Source organism: Tubulanus polymorphus, chromosome 5 (genome assembly GCF_964204645.1).
Source record: "Tubulanus polymorphus chromosome 5, tnTubPoly1.2, whole genome shotgun sequence".
Classification (NCBI taxonomy): domain Eukaryota; kingdom Metazoa; phylum Nemertea; class Palaeonemertea; order Tubulaniformes; family Tubulanidae; genus Tubulanus; species Tubulanus polymorphus.
In genome coordinates this window covers 5355903-5370991 of record NC_134029.1, presented here as the reverse complement: position 1 = coordinate 5370991, position 15089 = coordinate 5355903, and the positions used below count along the sequence as shown (strand labels likewise).

Below are 15089 nucleotides of genomic sequence, written 5' to 3'. Positions count from 1 at the left end.
CTTACTCGAACAAAAATAACTGGTAGCAATTGATTTGAGAAAGGGGTCTGCTCAGTTATGTCATGCCAATCAAATCAAAAAGGATAGGAAATATTATATATGGAAAATACGATATTTATTTCTCATAAATGAAAAAGCACCGCAAGCTACAGCGTTTTCATATAAATGCAGTTAGAAAATGATGTGGGGATGATATTCAAAAGAAATCCGCGAATCCTTCTTCCAAGAAGCGTTTGTAAATTGACATGAATTTAGCGACGAAAGCTTCGATGTGAAATATCGGTTTCTGACCGAGGTTCAATCTGTGTTCGTAGAATGCGGCGTGTTGAGTGATTTCAGCTTTCAACTGACCGTCGCAATTCTGAATCAGTTCAGTCAGTAAACCCTTAAATGAGAGACATGCATTTATACAGTAAACCATGCATAAGTCAGAGGTTGTAACAGGATGGCCACTTTTATTTAAATGACAGTTGGCGCGTTATCCCCGACTATTCCCGACAAGCACGTTGTTGTTTTCCCTCACTTGATCAGCTTACAATCCAATCAATTAATAGTCAAATACATAAAATATAGACGGAAACTGTTTGATTTTGCACGTGATCTAGCAATCTCAACAAATTTCCCTGACTTTTAAACTTTTTTTATGATATTCCCTGACTTTTTAGAAAAAAAGAAAATTCCTGACTTTCCCTGATTTCCTGGCAAGTGGCCACCCTGTTTTAGGGGACTGAAATATTTTCTCTGGTGTAATAAACTCTTCAGTTTCACACTTACCTTTATGATAACATCAGGTGGAATACAATGCGTTAACAATTCATACAGACGACCTCTTACTTCTAATAATCTAAAAATATAAAACAGAATCATGTGCACTAACTCCTGAGTTTGATGAGAACGAAACTTACATAGAGAAAAGCCCACCAACAACTGAATGAAAAGCTATAAAGGTTATTATAACTGCTATGAGCCATTTTCAAAACTGATTAATCATTACAATTCATCTAAAACATATGAATCAGTTTTAAAAATGGCTCAGAGAAGTAAACATAAGCTTTATATGTATTATGGTTTTTCAGCCATTGTGGGTTGTCCGCTCATAGGAAGAAAGACAGAATGGAAACCAAAAACTAGGGGTCCAGGGACACCATGCCCACTTGGGAAGTGGTTTCAAATGCTCAACAATCTAACAATTTCAATATTCAACGCCCCCTGGTGACCATTTACAAAAACCAACGACCTTGAAACTCACCACAATCATAGAACATGTCAGCAGCTACGATTTTGTAATTGATTGTGATAACAAAATATGCCTCGTTACCAATTTAATATGGAAATACTAAGTCATTCTACTATTCATCGCCCCCTGGTGACCATATTCAAAACCCAATGACCTCGAAACTCACCACAATCATAGAACATGTCATGAACAACAACTTTGCAATTGATCATGGTAACGAAATATGCCTAGGTACCAATATAATAAGGAAATACTAAGTTATTCTACTATTCAACGCCCCCTGGTGACCATATAGAAAAACTAATGTCCTTAAAACTCGCAACAATCATAGATGATGTCATGAGCTACAACTTTCCAATTGATTGTGGTTACAAAATATGCATAGGTACGAATATAATAAAGAAATGCTAAGATATTGTATTATTCAACGCCCCCTGGTGGCCATACACGAAATCCAATTACCTTGAAACTCACCACAATCATAGAGCATTATGAGCTACAACTTTCTAATTGATTGTGGTATCAAAATACGCTTAGGTATCAATATAATGTGGAAAAACTTTTTCCCACTTACGAATGAGTACTGGTGACACAAAGATGGCCGCCAATTGCGTCATAATTGGCTGATGAAAAATACCTGTCTCAGGTATAAAACATCCCTTTCCATAGAATACCCATCACAAATTGCAATGAGAAATGGCAAACCAGTAGGAAGCTACAGGACTCAGAATTCGGGCCAAAATTAACATTTTTGGGCACTAAAAAGGTCATAGGACGGCCATCTCGAGTCCGACCGACCCAATTTTTGTTATGTTGATGGGCCCTGGGGGGATTCACATATATCCGAAAGACCAAGGTAATTGATCAAAGCGTCTTCAAAATTTCCCTCAAAAAGTTCAAAAATGTGTAAAAAGTGCTGATTTTGGCGAACAACAATGGCTGCTAGTCGGCCATCTTGATTCTGACAGGGCCAGTTTTTGGGCTGAAGATGTGTCTAGGGTAGATACATGTGTAACCCAAATATCAAGACATTACCTTGAAGCGTCTTCAAAACTTCCCAAAATAACTGGATTCCGTCTACGGACGGACGACGGACGAAAAGTGAACGCAATAGCCCGCTGGGACTAAAGTCCCAAGTGGGCTAATGACACTGACCGCTTTGGAGTTTGTTGTTCGACTATGAGTTTAGCGGTCTCTCGTAGAAATATCTCCCAATCCGGTTCAGAAACATCCTGTTCGGCGTCAAACGGATATCTAAAATAACAAATGAGATTTTTCCTCCTACTTGCAACTTTGGTCAGTAAGGTTTAAGGGAATAGGTCAGAATTACATAGATACTTACTGCTGTACTTTACAGGCTTCACACATGAGAAGCGCGCGGCGTAAATTCCGATTGCTTTGTTTGGAAATCTTCTCGGCTAATTCCATCGGTAACGTTAAACTCTCTTTCTTACAGGTAGCTTGCAGAATTGAGGCGATCTGAAAAATGAAATTACAACAAAACGTTGAAGTTAATTTCGTTTGCTTCCTAGGAAACCTTTCCAACAGTCAAACTCTCTGATATACGGTACAAGGTCTAGGGCAGCTCAGGACACTTGCCTCATCGAATGTCGGGGCTGGAACTCGAATTCCTAAACATCGGCTTTTAATGGCGGGGATAACTTTACTGGTTGAATTACAGACGAGTATTAAGCGACAAGTCGACATGTATTTCTCCATCGTGCGTCGTAAAGCGTGTTGAGCATCTTTACTTAAATGATCGACTTCTGTCAACACAACCACTATAAATATGAGATAAACAGGGCATCAGTGGCGTGCACTATTTCGACTTGTAATATGTGATACGGGCCAGAGATGGCTGACTGAGTTGAAAATGAACTAAATTTTTGTAATCAGAAATTCAAACAAAATTTGGGCGGAAATCCGAGGGTGGCAGATAATCAGATAGTAACTTTAATGACAAGGAACATTTCCAATTCATTTGGGGCCATTCATGTTATGTATGTAAGCAAAAAATTGGCCACTTCTTCCAATGTTCATGTACATAATTTTAAGATTGCGCACACAAGATGGGCTGCAAATTGGTAAATTTTGTCTACATACTCTATGAATCTCCTTTTGATCTTATCGAATTTCAGTTATGGTGCCATTAAGAAGTTGAATTAACAGCAAGCCCTACCTTTAAAGTTATTATGGCCAGAACTGTCTAATGGATTGTTCTGAGCGACTGATTTCAGAATTTCCTGTATGACAACTCGATCATTGTGACCAACATCGCTGAAATAAATATTACACTTGACATAAACAAATTTAAAACAGATATCATAGTACTGTGAAAGCTAAACATTTAATTTGCTGCCATTTAATTTTAACTTCTTGGGGGAAGATGGTTTAAATGAGTCATAAAAGTGATATTCATGAAATAATGAGAAAATGTTGTGATTTATTTGATTCTTGAGATAAATTTTAAGGCCTACCTGGGATTAACTTCGATATGATGGTTACTCGCTAATGCGGTTATTTCTAATTTCTTTTTCGACGGAGTTGTAAAGTTGTGATTTTCTAAGCGTAGTTTTTCGACACCGGGTCCGTATAGTTCTCGCAGCAGGCACATAATCCTTGTTTTCTTTCCGGCTCCACTCGGACCATAAACCAAAAGATGTGGGAAATCACCAGAACTAACCTAAAACCATATAAAACCTTTTTTGTTCATGTAACTGGTTCATTCTTAGCTATAGTTCATAAATATAGCAACGCCAAACCAAAGGAACGAAATTTAGAAAAATGGGATTCGAACCCGATTTCCAGGAAATAGCATAGAAATTGCGCATTAAAATCGATTAAATCAGTTTCTATTCGTACTTACCAGCTTTTTGAATAAATCTGCTTGTTCCTTGTGATAGTCTAGTTTCTTCAGATTGGTCGGCCTGTGTTTATCCACCCACAAACTCATGGTTTCTGTCAGATTCTGGTATTTATTTCTCGACAAATTTCAGTAGCCGCCGCTCCAATAGCTTAACGATTGTTCGGATACCGCAAAACCAGCTGAGCGGCGCGCGCCGCTCCTACTAAAAGCCGACCAGCGCCGACTAACGCCGACCAGCGCCGACCAGCGCCCACTAGCGCCGACCAGCGCCGACCAGCGCCCACTAGCGCCGACCAGCGCCGTCCAAGCGCCGACCAGCGCCGTCCAAGCGCCGTCCAAGCGCCGTCCAAGCCCCGATTTCCTAGACAATTCGTTAAAAATGTATGCTGCTGTCTTACCTATGACTACATGCAAAATTAGATTCAAATGGTTATATTTACTTGGATTGCATTGTGTTCGTGTTAATTTTTTACTGAGTTTTCATGTCCAAGACAATATTCGTTAAAATGTATTCTGCTGTCTGATGTACTTTTAGATTTATAATTTCATATGGCAAAATTAAATTGAAATTGGTATATTGATCAGGTTTATTTTTTCATGTTAAGCTTGCATTAAATATGACTGGGATTTCATATACTATCGTTATTTGAAATAAAAGAAAATGCAAACAACTTAAAATCTTTCTTTCTTTTTCATGTATGTTTATGTGTATATCATACATCTCGTATGATATTTGCCTAATAGATTTTTACGCAAGACTACTCTCGTCACGTACACGCGCTAAAATTAATAAGGACGTTCATAACAGCTTTGATCATTGGTCCAGGGGAAGTAGCATGTGAACTGAAGTCAAGAACGCACTTCTCAATTAAATAAAAGAAAGGAATTACTGATGAAAGGAATAAAATAACTGTGATCATCCACTAATTAGATGTGTGCAATCATTCGACACACGCAACTTTAAGATATAATTACTTAAACCGTTTGAATTTTACTGGGCTTGTCATCAAAAACCAATTTAGTAATTCTTTTGATCTGTTAAAACAATGACCCGTTGACCAATTGACTTTAAGATCAATGGACATAAAATAAACTTATAAATATATCAATTCCATTGACTAATTACATTGGTTTTTAATTAGTCATCCCTAAATTGTATATAAACTGAGAAATATAGTGAATATAAGCCTGAATGTAAATTGTTAACATGTAAATTTGTATATTGGTATATTTCTGTTATTTAATTCAATGAAAAAAGTTAAATAAGTATTTCTTTGCAAATTATTGTAGCTCTAAGTATCTTGTTTTTGACTTTTGATGCCGACACACTAGTTTAAACGATCAATCGAGTTAATCGTGTTAAATAGATAAAAGTAAAAAGATAAAAATAAAAGTTATTATTTCAATTTAAGAATTTGTTATCCGTTTTGGTAAGCGTATCTGGTCGGCGCTTTTGATAGCTGGTCGGCGCTGGTCGGCGCTGGTCGGCGCTAGTCGGCGCTGGTCGGCGCTGGTCGGCTTTTAGTAGGAGCCGCGCGCGCGGGTCTTTGCGCAATGCCTTGGTTAACCATAAGCAAGGTTCGAATCCTTGGGGAGGGTACCCACTCGAATCCTTGGCGATCCACTATAAAACTGCAACTTTGCGTGTCTACTGTCAGGAATATCTTGAAGTCTCGAGTTACGGCCAAATGATTAAAAATATCGATCCACATACAAAGAAAGATGACAATTAAATTGTATAACAGTTTATTATTGTTTATAAAAATTTTGATTCACATGATTCCTAATAAAGTCAACAGCCAGAAATAAGAATTAAACCAATGTGATGATGAAACATAATTATGCTTGGAATGTTTGATGCAGCGCAAAACGAAAAACCGTCAAAACGAATAACAATACAAAGTAGCTTAATGTAAAATCAGTAGTTGTAAGAATAAAACATAATAGTATAATTTGATATACATTGTATGTATAAATACTCAACAATATAAGTGATCAAAAAGAAGACAGGACGGAATTGTTTATCACACGATTATAGATTTAAAAGTATATAAAATACTTTTTTGATCATTTAACAAAATTGCATACAAGTATCTAAGTAGTGTATGAAATCTAAATAAATGTACATACCTAATGCATAAATTGATGACACAGAAGGCAAGAAATAATTGAGCATATTTGTGTTAATCTGGTATATCTATCTTAATACACAAGTCAACCCTTGTCTAATGCCAATCATTACTCAATCAATTCATTCATTCTTTTTTCAGTTCTATCTATTAAGCCCAACGCACATGGCATGTTTGTTACATTAAAACAAAAAACACATTTTCACAAAATGTTTTGAGTATGACCGCAAACGATAAAATGTTCATCGCTAACGACATAACAGAAACACTTAGATGACACAAAACGTTTTGCTTGTTTCATGAAAAACGTTTTTCTGTTCGGCATTTTCTGTTCTGACTTCAATGCACACAGCATAACAAAACACATCGAAAACGTTTTTCACGAGGGAAAAATGTTTTTTCCTTGCCATGTGCGTTGGGCCTTAAAAATCACAGAATATATCATTCCTATATATTTCAAAAGCACACAAATGAAACATGAGGTACTTTATCTTTGTCAAGAGCGTCAGCCAAAGATATGGCAAATTCCTTTAGCTACTCAAATACTTTGGCTATGGAGTGAAACCAAAGCTCTAGATTAATGATGGTTAGAACATTTTCTGCTATCCTATGTTAGTTTCTTCAGGTCAGCAGTATGGTATATTACATAAGAAGACACATGCGACTGCGATTTTTTCTTCTAGACCTATTATTCCTAACGTCATCAACAACACCATCTTCTTCATTTCGCATCTTCTGATATTCAAATAAAACCTTCTCCCTATAATACAGCAAACAATACGAATCAGTATAAATGAATTGATAAAATTGTAAAACCATGGCTGTTTTATGCTAGAGTAATATGGTTAGACTTCGGTACCATGGCTTTATGACTTAACAAGACTCAGAGCTACCATACACCTTGGTTTTTAAATGTGTATATCTACATCGCTACAGCAAATAGACAAAAAGCGAATTGAAAATTTTTGAACACAGGCTTAGATACATATTCAATGTTTATCTATATATGAGAAAATAACAGACATATGTGAAAAATTAATAAAATTTAACCGGTGAAAACATTACATAAAATACATGCAATGCTGGCTTTACATTCCAGTGAGTGAATCGATAAAGTAACTACATGTACTTTTGATAGTACGTACATGTGTATTAAAATAAATAAGTCCAATTAGGAATGTTTGTTTTGGGCAGATGAATACCTCGCTTAACAGTCAAGTACAGTTTAAAAGGCCTTCAAATACTATCACATGTAATTCGACTACTGAAGTACCGATAAATAACGTGATAAAATGCGATATTTCACTTGAGAAATAACGTAAGCAAATGTCAAGAAAATGTATACATGTTTGTAAATAAATACCTGCATGTTCTGGGTCTATAACAAGAAGCAATGTGTACAACTATTTAGCTCACTCATTTAATTTCATCATTTATAATAAACGTATGTGAATTATACATCTTTAAGACTTCATTAACTACAGTAGGCTCCATCCACCTTATTCAGATCAAGTAAGAACTGGTAAAATTCTGTAAAGCTTATGAAAGTATTAGGAGATTAGACAATCAGAAAATTCAAACCAGACCTCATTTATCAGTAGCAAAGAGGCTGCACTGTATAAACAAATTTTATTAGAATGCATCAATTCCCATCCAAAACTCAGCTAAGCTAATTTTCCGCTTTGGATTTAGATTAAGCATATGCATTTAGTTTGAATTATATTGTATTGTATCTTACCGTTCAGCGCGTGTAAGGTTTGACAAGTCGGATTCGTGGGGTCGAGGTGGACCACTATTACCTGTACCACTGCTCGCTTTATTGTTGAAATCTATACTCGCGTATATCCCCTCATCATCGTCAACGGCTAATTTTGAGCGACCTGTAAGACGAAACAAATGGTTTCAAACATGAACCTTTGATACTTGATGTAGATTTAGTAGATGTATATTCAGCTGGATTTCAATCATTTTATATCCCAAATTCAGTAAGAACCAATAGGATCTCCAACTCTCATACGAATTAGATATTGCATACACAACTTATATTGGCCATCAACAGAGACTTTTGATTTTGGTTAAGTCTGCACTTGATGGCCAATACTGACACTGAGGTCTACGGCATTTGATACATTGATACAAATGTAATCCGTAAAATATGTATTCAAGCCTTAGCTAGGACCACATGTTGAAATGTGTATCCACCCATGTCGGAAATGAGTAGGTACTAAATGAACCATGCGGCGGTAATCTATTACTTGTTACAAATTATCAGATAAACAGCTAGTTGTTAGGTAAAGTAAAGATTTGATCTCTGAAAACATATGGTTTTGTGCGGTCAACTGGTTAGTTACAACTACGACGCCTTGATCGCTCTGCAGCGTATCCGTGTTGCATCTCCCCAGGGAGAGTAAGAATGTACTGGATTGGTAACAGAAGCTGGGTAATAATTGAGTGACAGCGCTTTGAGCATTCATTGGAAAGGCGCTATATAAGCACTAATTATTATTATTATCAACTACGAGCAATTATCTCGACATAAAAAGTGGGTGATATTTTGCATATGTGATTTATGGACGCCCCTTACCACGTTTGTCTAATCTAGCGTATTTGTTGTCATCCGTACGGAAATAGTGCGGTGATTTGTTTGATTTTTCGCTGCTCGTTGTCGCTATCGGTTTTTCATACGTTGATACAAGAGGTTCTTTATCGCTGTTTTTAACGACGCTATCAGCTATAGAACTGCTACTATAAGACGACCCGGTAACAGTCTCACTGTCGGAATCAGAATCAGTCGTCGCCGTTTCACTTTGTGACCGTGAATCCTTCCCCATTTCGCCGTTCCTCGCTTCATCCTTAAAATTCTTAATTTCTTGTGTCAATTTAATCGTCGCGTAAATTGGTTCATCATCATTTGGCTGTTTCGATGCGTCACCCTCGGGCTCTGATGAATCATTTATTTGTTCATAATAAGGTTCAGCATCTCTAGGGGTCTGATTCATCTGTTTTTCAGTGGTTTCATCTGGCACTGATGACCCCGAAGTTCCGATTGGTCGCCTTTTCACCGCTGTTAGTGGCCTGCGATTTTTTATCCCGACTAAAAATCATAATATAAAATGTTAACTGATATGTAACCCCCATTTATGACATAGCAATCATGAAAAACTTTGAAATGATCTAAAACTTACTTTCTCTAGTAGGACTGGAAGCAGGTTGTGATGGCTGTTGCGCAACTGCGGGGGTTTCAACTTTTCTAACAGGACTTTCAGGACCATCCATTTCAGATTCAGACTGACTCGTCGGAGTTCTAGTTTCGGTGCTCTCCGAGTCGGTATCATCCACTGATCTTCGTTCGGGATCACGATCTCTGGAAGCCTGGAAATGTGAAATAATCAAATCTTAAATTATTTATTACGGTAATCAAAGATTCCAGGAAGATTGGACAAAGTTAAAGACTTTATGTCCAGCAGTGAGACCGTTATTCTCGGGCAGGTATGGTTCTATATCATAAACTTACCCGTGATGTAGATGGTACAGACTCTGAATTCGTTGAGCTCGAACCCTCTGAATCTTGTCTCTCCATTAAAGCAGCATAAGCTACAAAACAATTCAAAATACAAAGCAATTAGAATAAACAAATCTTAACTACCATGCCATCAATTCATCTGCAGAGAATTAAACCGACCTGCAACATTCTTTGGAACCTTTTCACCACTTGTTGACGTCATGCTGTTATCAAGTCGTCTCAGCGCTCGATCAATTTCTTTCTGTTTTAATCCGTCTTGATTTTTCTGTTCAATTTTCCAATCCACCATCGCTTCGGGATGATTTTTGACTAACAGCAATTGTTTTCGACCGCCGGCACGCTTTCTAAACGAATCTCCTTCCAATACCCTCCGTTTACCATACCTAAAGATGATTAGATTAACTACACATGTCGATGAACATCAAAAACATATCATGAAATCATCCATGCATATGTGATATCAGAAGTTAGGATTGAAACTAGGAACAATTATGACCTCAAAAGAGGATTTGTAAACTTTGGTATTTACACATGGAATCAGAAATTCATTATCTATTCTACTGTCCCATTTATGAATAACTACATAATAATTAATGACATAGATTGACTTCTAAACCTATGTATGCATAACCTGCATGCTTACACGCATCGAAAGGGTCAGGTTTTGTTTAAAAGATCATGAGAATTTTTTGCTGTCAGCGAAACCTTGAAAGTACAACAATAGGATTACTTATTAGCATACATGAATTACCTGTGCCCATGAGTTCCGTTTGGTTTTGATTTCATGCGAGTGACCCGGTCAACGGCTAAATCTGTCTCATCAATTGGCTCCACCTTTTTCGAGCGTCGTAGTGATTTTTTCACGAGATTTTTCAGCGACAAGTCCGTATCAGAATCGTATTCCGATAAACCGAGATAGTAATGTTCGATGCTTCCACTACGACTGCGTCTGATAAACAGAAAGAAAGGGACTGGTTCACATTTCCTTTTACATCAAAGTTCAGCCCCCTGTCGATATATTCAGGGGATCATCTTAAAACAGGGTCCCTACAGATTGGTCATTCCTGGATATAAGGACTTTTAAAGGAGAAAATTTTGAGGAACTCTCCATAACTTTCATATCCCGATAACAGAAGAATTAATTCTGAAGATTTGTAAGCAAATTTTTATGCTTTACACTACTAAACTCGGTTTCTAATTGCATTTACCACCTAATGGGGTAAAAATTTGTCTTAAAGAAGTTTCAGGCATTTTGCTCAAATGAAAGGAGTTTCCAGAACTTTTAAAAGTATTTTCTGTTTAGAAGAAGTCTTTAACGTATCATAGAGTCGTAGGGACCCTGTAAAACCTAACTGAGGTACGTATTCCCAAATCAAGCAGAATATTGCAGAAAAATTAGTCTCATGAATTGATGAATAGACTATAGTACTTACCTTCTCAAATTTGAATTTTCAACCTCTTTACTGATCGATCGCTTTAGATCGTTGATATAAAGAGGTATATTTGACTGGTTACCATTCTCTGCCGCTGCGGATGCTAGAGGTCGGGAATTTCTCCTCGGTCGGTCACCGTCTGAATATATCTACAAACAATGAGCAGTCGAATTAAGATTTTAATCATATGAAGAAATTAGGCTAATAGAATCAGATTTGAATTCAGGGCTGCACTAAATTCAATTTCATGCATACACAATAAATGAATGAACCTTCTCGATAACTATAATTGACAAACACTTGGATATTTGATGTATTTCATCATTGTTATTAATCATCTATGAATTTGTTTACCGTTCGCGATTGTTTCCTAGCTGGAATTTTTCTCATAACTTTATGCTGTAAGGCGTCAGTCAGTTTGGTAACAATCCGATCCTGAGCGATGTTGTCGTGTTTCCCTTTAGCCATCACGCCGAGCGCTTGTTTGAAATACGCGATTGATTTATCGATATTTCCACGGTTGAAGGCCACAGCTCCGAGTCCCTCTAAAGACTGCCACTGACTTTTAAAATCACCTGCAATGGATAATCATGTTGTTATCATGTTCCAAAATTTGATTGAATAGACCATTGATTCCTTGATTTGATCTATTTTGGTAGGTGAGCTACCTCTGACATGGAAAATAGATAATGAGATTTAAACCCACTACACGAAGGCCTATAGCAAATTCATTTATCAAGGACTAAAATTAAAGATGACACCTGATGATAATTTTTAGAGGGTCCGAAACATCATGTCTTTTAATTTTAATTCTTGATAAATGAAATTGAATCTATATGTAGTGGGTTTTAATCTTATTGATATCTTTGTTTCTTTTTATTGACTTATTTGATTTTTCTTACCACTATCTTTAGCAGCTTGAAGAGCGTGTAAATAAGATTCGCCAGCCTGATCCTCATCACCGAGTTGACTATATGCGAACGCAAGATTAATAAAACACTGTCCCTGACTGGCCCGACTGTGCTGTTCACCTGAAATCGAAACATTAACGTATAACTCTCAGCCTTTTTCTCGTTACTTTCAAAAGTCTTTCAGACTTTCAGAAATTACTGAAGCTTTTAAGGATAGACATCAAATTTTCTAACTAATGAAATGAAGCTCTTACCATGAAGCTCAATAGCTTTTTCATGCATTTCAACAGCTTTCTGATAGTCACCCAATGAATTATAAATTGCACCGATGTTTTGTAATAGAACCGCTTCACGTTTTCTATCCCCGCTTGAGCCTCGGCTGAGGGGCAGAGCCAGTTCAAATGATTGACAGGCCTTCTCAAATTCCCCGCACTGCGTATACGTCAATCCCAAATCATTGTACACTTTGCCTGCATAAAGAAAATAACGACAAGTTTTTAGAAAACTGACTTTAATTTGACCAAATAGTTGTACAAGTCTACTAAGAGTCTACTACCAGCAACAATCGCAGGAGCAGCAGAGTTTACGAAAAATATCAGTGATCGGTGAACAATTGTTTAGTGTAGTGCGCATTTTTAAAAAGGGGTCCCGAAGTGCCAATTTAGTAGCATAGCGATACATTTAAAGACTGGTAGTACCGGTACTTAGCAGGTTAACTTGATTTTATTGAAAATATGAGCTTTTGCTTTTAATTCATCCATGAGTAAATGAGTCATTTAGGCCTACCTGATGAGGCTACCATCTATAAAATCAGTACCTTTACTGATTTTTCGAATTAAACAAAATGTAAGCGATATTACTGACCTTGTTTTTCTGGTTCCTTCAACAAAGCGACACTAGCCATGCACCGATCTAACTGCCTTCTACAAGACTCTAGGTCGCCTATTTTTGCTAATAACTTCGTCTGTAGGTTCAAGGCGTTCACCATGTCTTCTTCTGCGCTCGGCAACTCTTTGTACAAATCAGCGGATATCCCGTAGTATTTGGCAGCGTTTTGATTGTCGTCGATGCGCGCGTATTCTCGCGCCAGACGAGAAGCGACGGTGCTCTCCATCGCGTAGTTTCCGTTCTCGGTTTTATACTGCTCGAACGCTAATTCGAGATATCGAACCATTCCCGGCGTGTTCTTCAACAATTCGTAACCCAAAGCGAAATTGTAGAATAAATCGCCGTTCGATTTTCCATCGTGCCCATTCAGAGGCGGAACGGCTCTTTGTAAATATTCAAGTCCTCTTTCCGGTTTGTTAGCGGCGATGTAGACGGCCCCGAGATTAAACGCGCACGCCCGTTCCGTGAAGCTATCGTCGCTCAACACTGATCTACGGAACGCTAATTCGAACGCTTCTATCGATTTTGCGACGTTGCCTTTCTGCAGTTCGTTGTTTCCGATTTTCGTGAATTTTTCGATGTCGATCGTCATGTATCTTTTCTCAGCGTTATTGCCGTTCGTGAAACCGGACTTATCCGTATCCATGACGTTTACGTTTTCATTCATCGTCTTTACGATTCTTTCTCAGAAAATTTCAGATATCCATCCAGAATTTTAAGCATATCTCCCATCGGCAAAAGTTACCTATTAAAAAATAAGAATGACACTGAATTTGATCAATTACAAAATATAAATCGATTTAACACAATTTTATAATATATTTTTGACAATTTAATCCATAAACATGGCAATGCATTATTATCAAGGCCTTGATTTGATATTGTTTTTCTGGTTGTTGTCTGTGGGAAGGGGAAAGGGTAGAAGGAGAGGCATCTGGGAGACTTGAGAAGCAAAGCCTTAAAGAAATGGTGTGTGTATGACATCGATCATACGTGTCGTCTGAGTGCAGAGTGTGAATGAATGAATTGTCAATTGAAACCTAAAAAATTTGGAAAATGCTTCATTATTTTCAGTTCAGCCACCAATGATTAGGTAACTAACTAGATGTTGCAGTCATTTGGGTAAAAGTGCAGATCCGCACCTCTAGTGATTGACACAATCTATTGAATGACAGAATCCAGGCTAAAATCTTTATAGTGAAGATTTAAAATTAACCAGAATTGGCAAGATTGGCTATGTACTGAATTGCTGATGACATTTTGAATCTGAGAAACAAATTTAATGTAATTGATGAACCGTTTACACGGAGAGGTGCGGATCTGCACTTTTACCGTCATTTGATATAGACCGCCTGTAAAAAGGTTCGGTTATCTGATTTTAAACGAACCCAAAATCTGAATCTTAATCGGTTGTTAAGACGTGATTGTTTTTGTTTGTCAATGAATCGCCATGAATGAATGAATGGAGCCAAGACAATAAAATTCAGTTTATTGAACACGTTTCACTTTCGGTTGCGTTCTACTGGGCAAGGCTGCAAGAAGCGGTGTATCTTTATAAATCAATCTTCATATTTCGTAAAATTTGGCCTTGCTGTATGGCAAGGCCTTATAATTAAACTCGCAAAGTGATGCAGTTCAGCATCTTAACATATGAGGGCGCCACTATACGGTAGTGTATGAAGTAGGGCAACCAGCGGTCACGGGTGGCTGCACCATCAGTGCAGCGTCCTGTCTGAATCTCGGTCGCATGAGATGTAGGGGTGGAGTTGCACGAATTTTAAAGAGTAGTGACATGAAAAACAATTTCTTTTTCCACTTTCCCCATGGAGTCTGTGGATTTGAACCGTACCGAAATAATCATAAATCTTTTTTTTATATAGAATACAAGTTATAATTTTCTTACACTCAAAAAGTCTTTCCCATGTGGTCCGTGACATCTCTGTGTACTCAAAACAAGGCAAAAATTATTGGACAATTTTCTGAAACTCGTAGGCTACCTATGAAATTATATGAATGTCTCTCATACGTTTGACTGTGTTGTATGCTGGATGGCTTGGAGTATCATTTGAAATGATTACTCAAAGTGTTTGTTAAGCGCAGTG

At 37.4% G+C, this 15089-nt stretch overlaps 2 protein-coding genes across 2 annotated transcripts; both read right to left on the bottom strand.

The window, feature by feature from the left end:
* Positions 1-106: 106 nt before the first annotated feature.
* On the bottom strand, positions 107-4305 carry LOC141905568 (replication factor C subunit 3-like). Its single transcript, XM_074794480.1, has 8 exons — positions 4104-4305; positions 3715-3920; positions 3417-3514; positions 2837-3018; positions 2580-2716; positions 2393-2491; positions 775-844; positions 107-385 (listed from the first exon to the last, which is right to left on the bottom strand). The coding sequence occupies exons 1-8, from the start codon at positions 4188-4190 to the stop codon at positions 197-199; spliced, it is 1068 nt and encodes a 355-aa protein (XP_074650581.1). The 5' UTR covers positions 4191-4305; the 3' UTR covers positions 107-196.
* A 1578-nt stretch (positions 4306-5883) lies between these two features.
* On the bottom strand, positions 5884-14451 carry LOC141906154 (uncharacterized). The gene is made up of 13 exons (XM_074795370.1): positions 14376-14451; positions 12964-13732; positions 12354-12569; positions 12091-12219; positions 11543-11763; positions 11189-11337; positions 10507-10704; positions 9915-10138; positions 9747-9826; positions 9418-9604; positions 8817-9326; positions 7971-8112; positions 5884-6992 (listed from the first exon to the last, which is right to left on the bottom strand). The coding sequence occupies exons 2-13, from the start codon at positions 13652-13654 to the stop codon at positions 6875-6877; spliced, it is 2865 nt and encodes a 954-aa protein (XP_074651471.1). The 5' UTR covers positions 13655-13732; positions 14376-14451; the 3' UTR covers positions 5884-6874.
* Positions 14452-15089: the final 638 nt, after the last annotated feature.

What these genes read in the sequence shown, in the direction of transcription:
- LOC141905568 (XM_074794480.1), bottom strand. Translation starts at nt 4,190, where the DNA reads ATGAGTTTGTGGGTGGATAAACACAGGCCGACCAATCTGAAGAAACTA. An exon ending in GAACAACAAACTCCAAAGCG is followed by an intron (nt 845 to 2,392) that starts GTCAGTGTCATT and finishes TTATATTTTTAG; the next exon opens with ATTATTAGAAGTAAGAGGTC. An exon ending in CACCTGATGTTATCATAAAG is followed by an intron (nt 386 to 774) that starts GTAAGTGTGAAA and finishes CTCTCATTTAAG; the next exon opens with GGTTTACTGACTGAACTGAT.
- LOC141906154 (XM_074795370.1), bottom strand. Translation starts at nt 13,654, where the DNA reads ATGAATGAAAACGTAAACGTCATGGATACGGATAAGTCCGGTTTCACG. An exon ending in AAAAGCTATTGAGCTTCATG is followed by an intron (nt 12,220 to 12,353) that starts GTAAGAGCTTCA and finishes TTTCGATTTCAG; the next exon opens with GTGAACAGCACAGTCGGGCC. An exon ending in AACGGAACTCATGGGCACAG is followed by an intron (nt 10,139 to 10,506) that starts GTAATTCATGTA and finishes AATCATCTTTAG; the next exon opens with GTATGGTAAACGGAGGGTAT.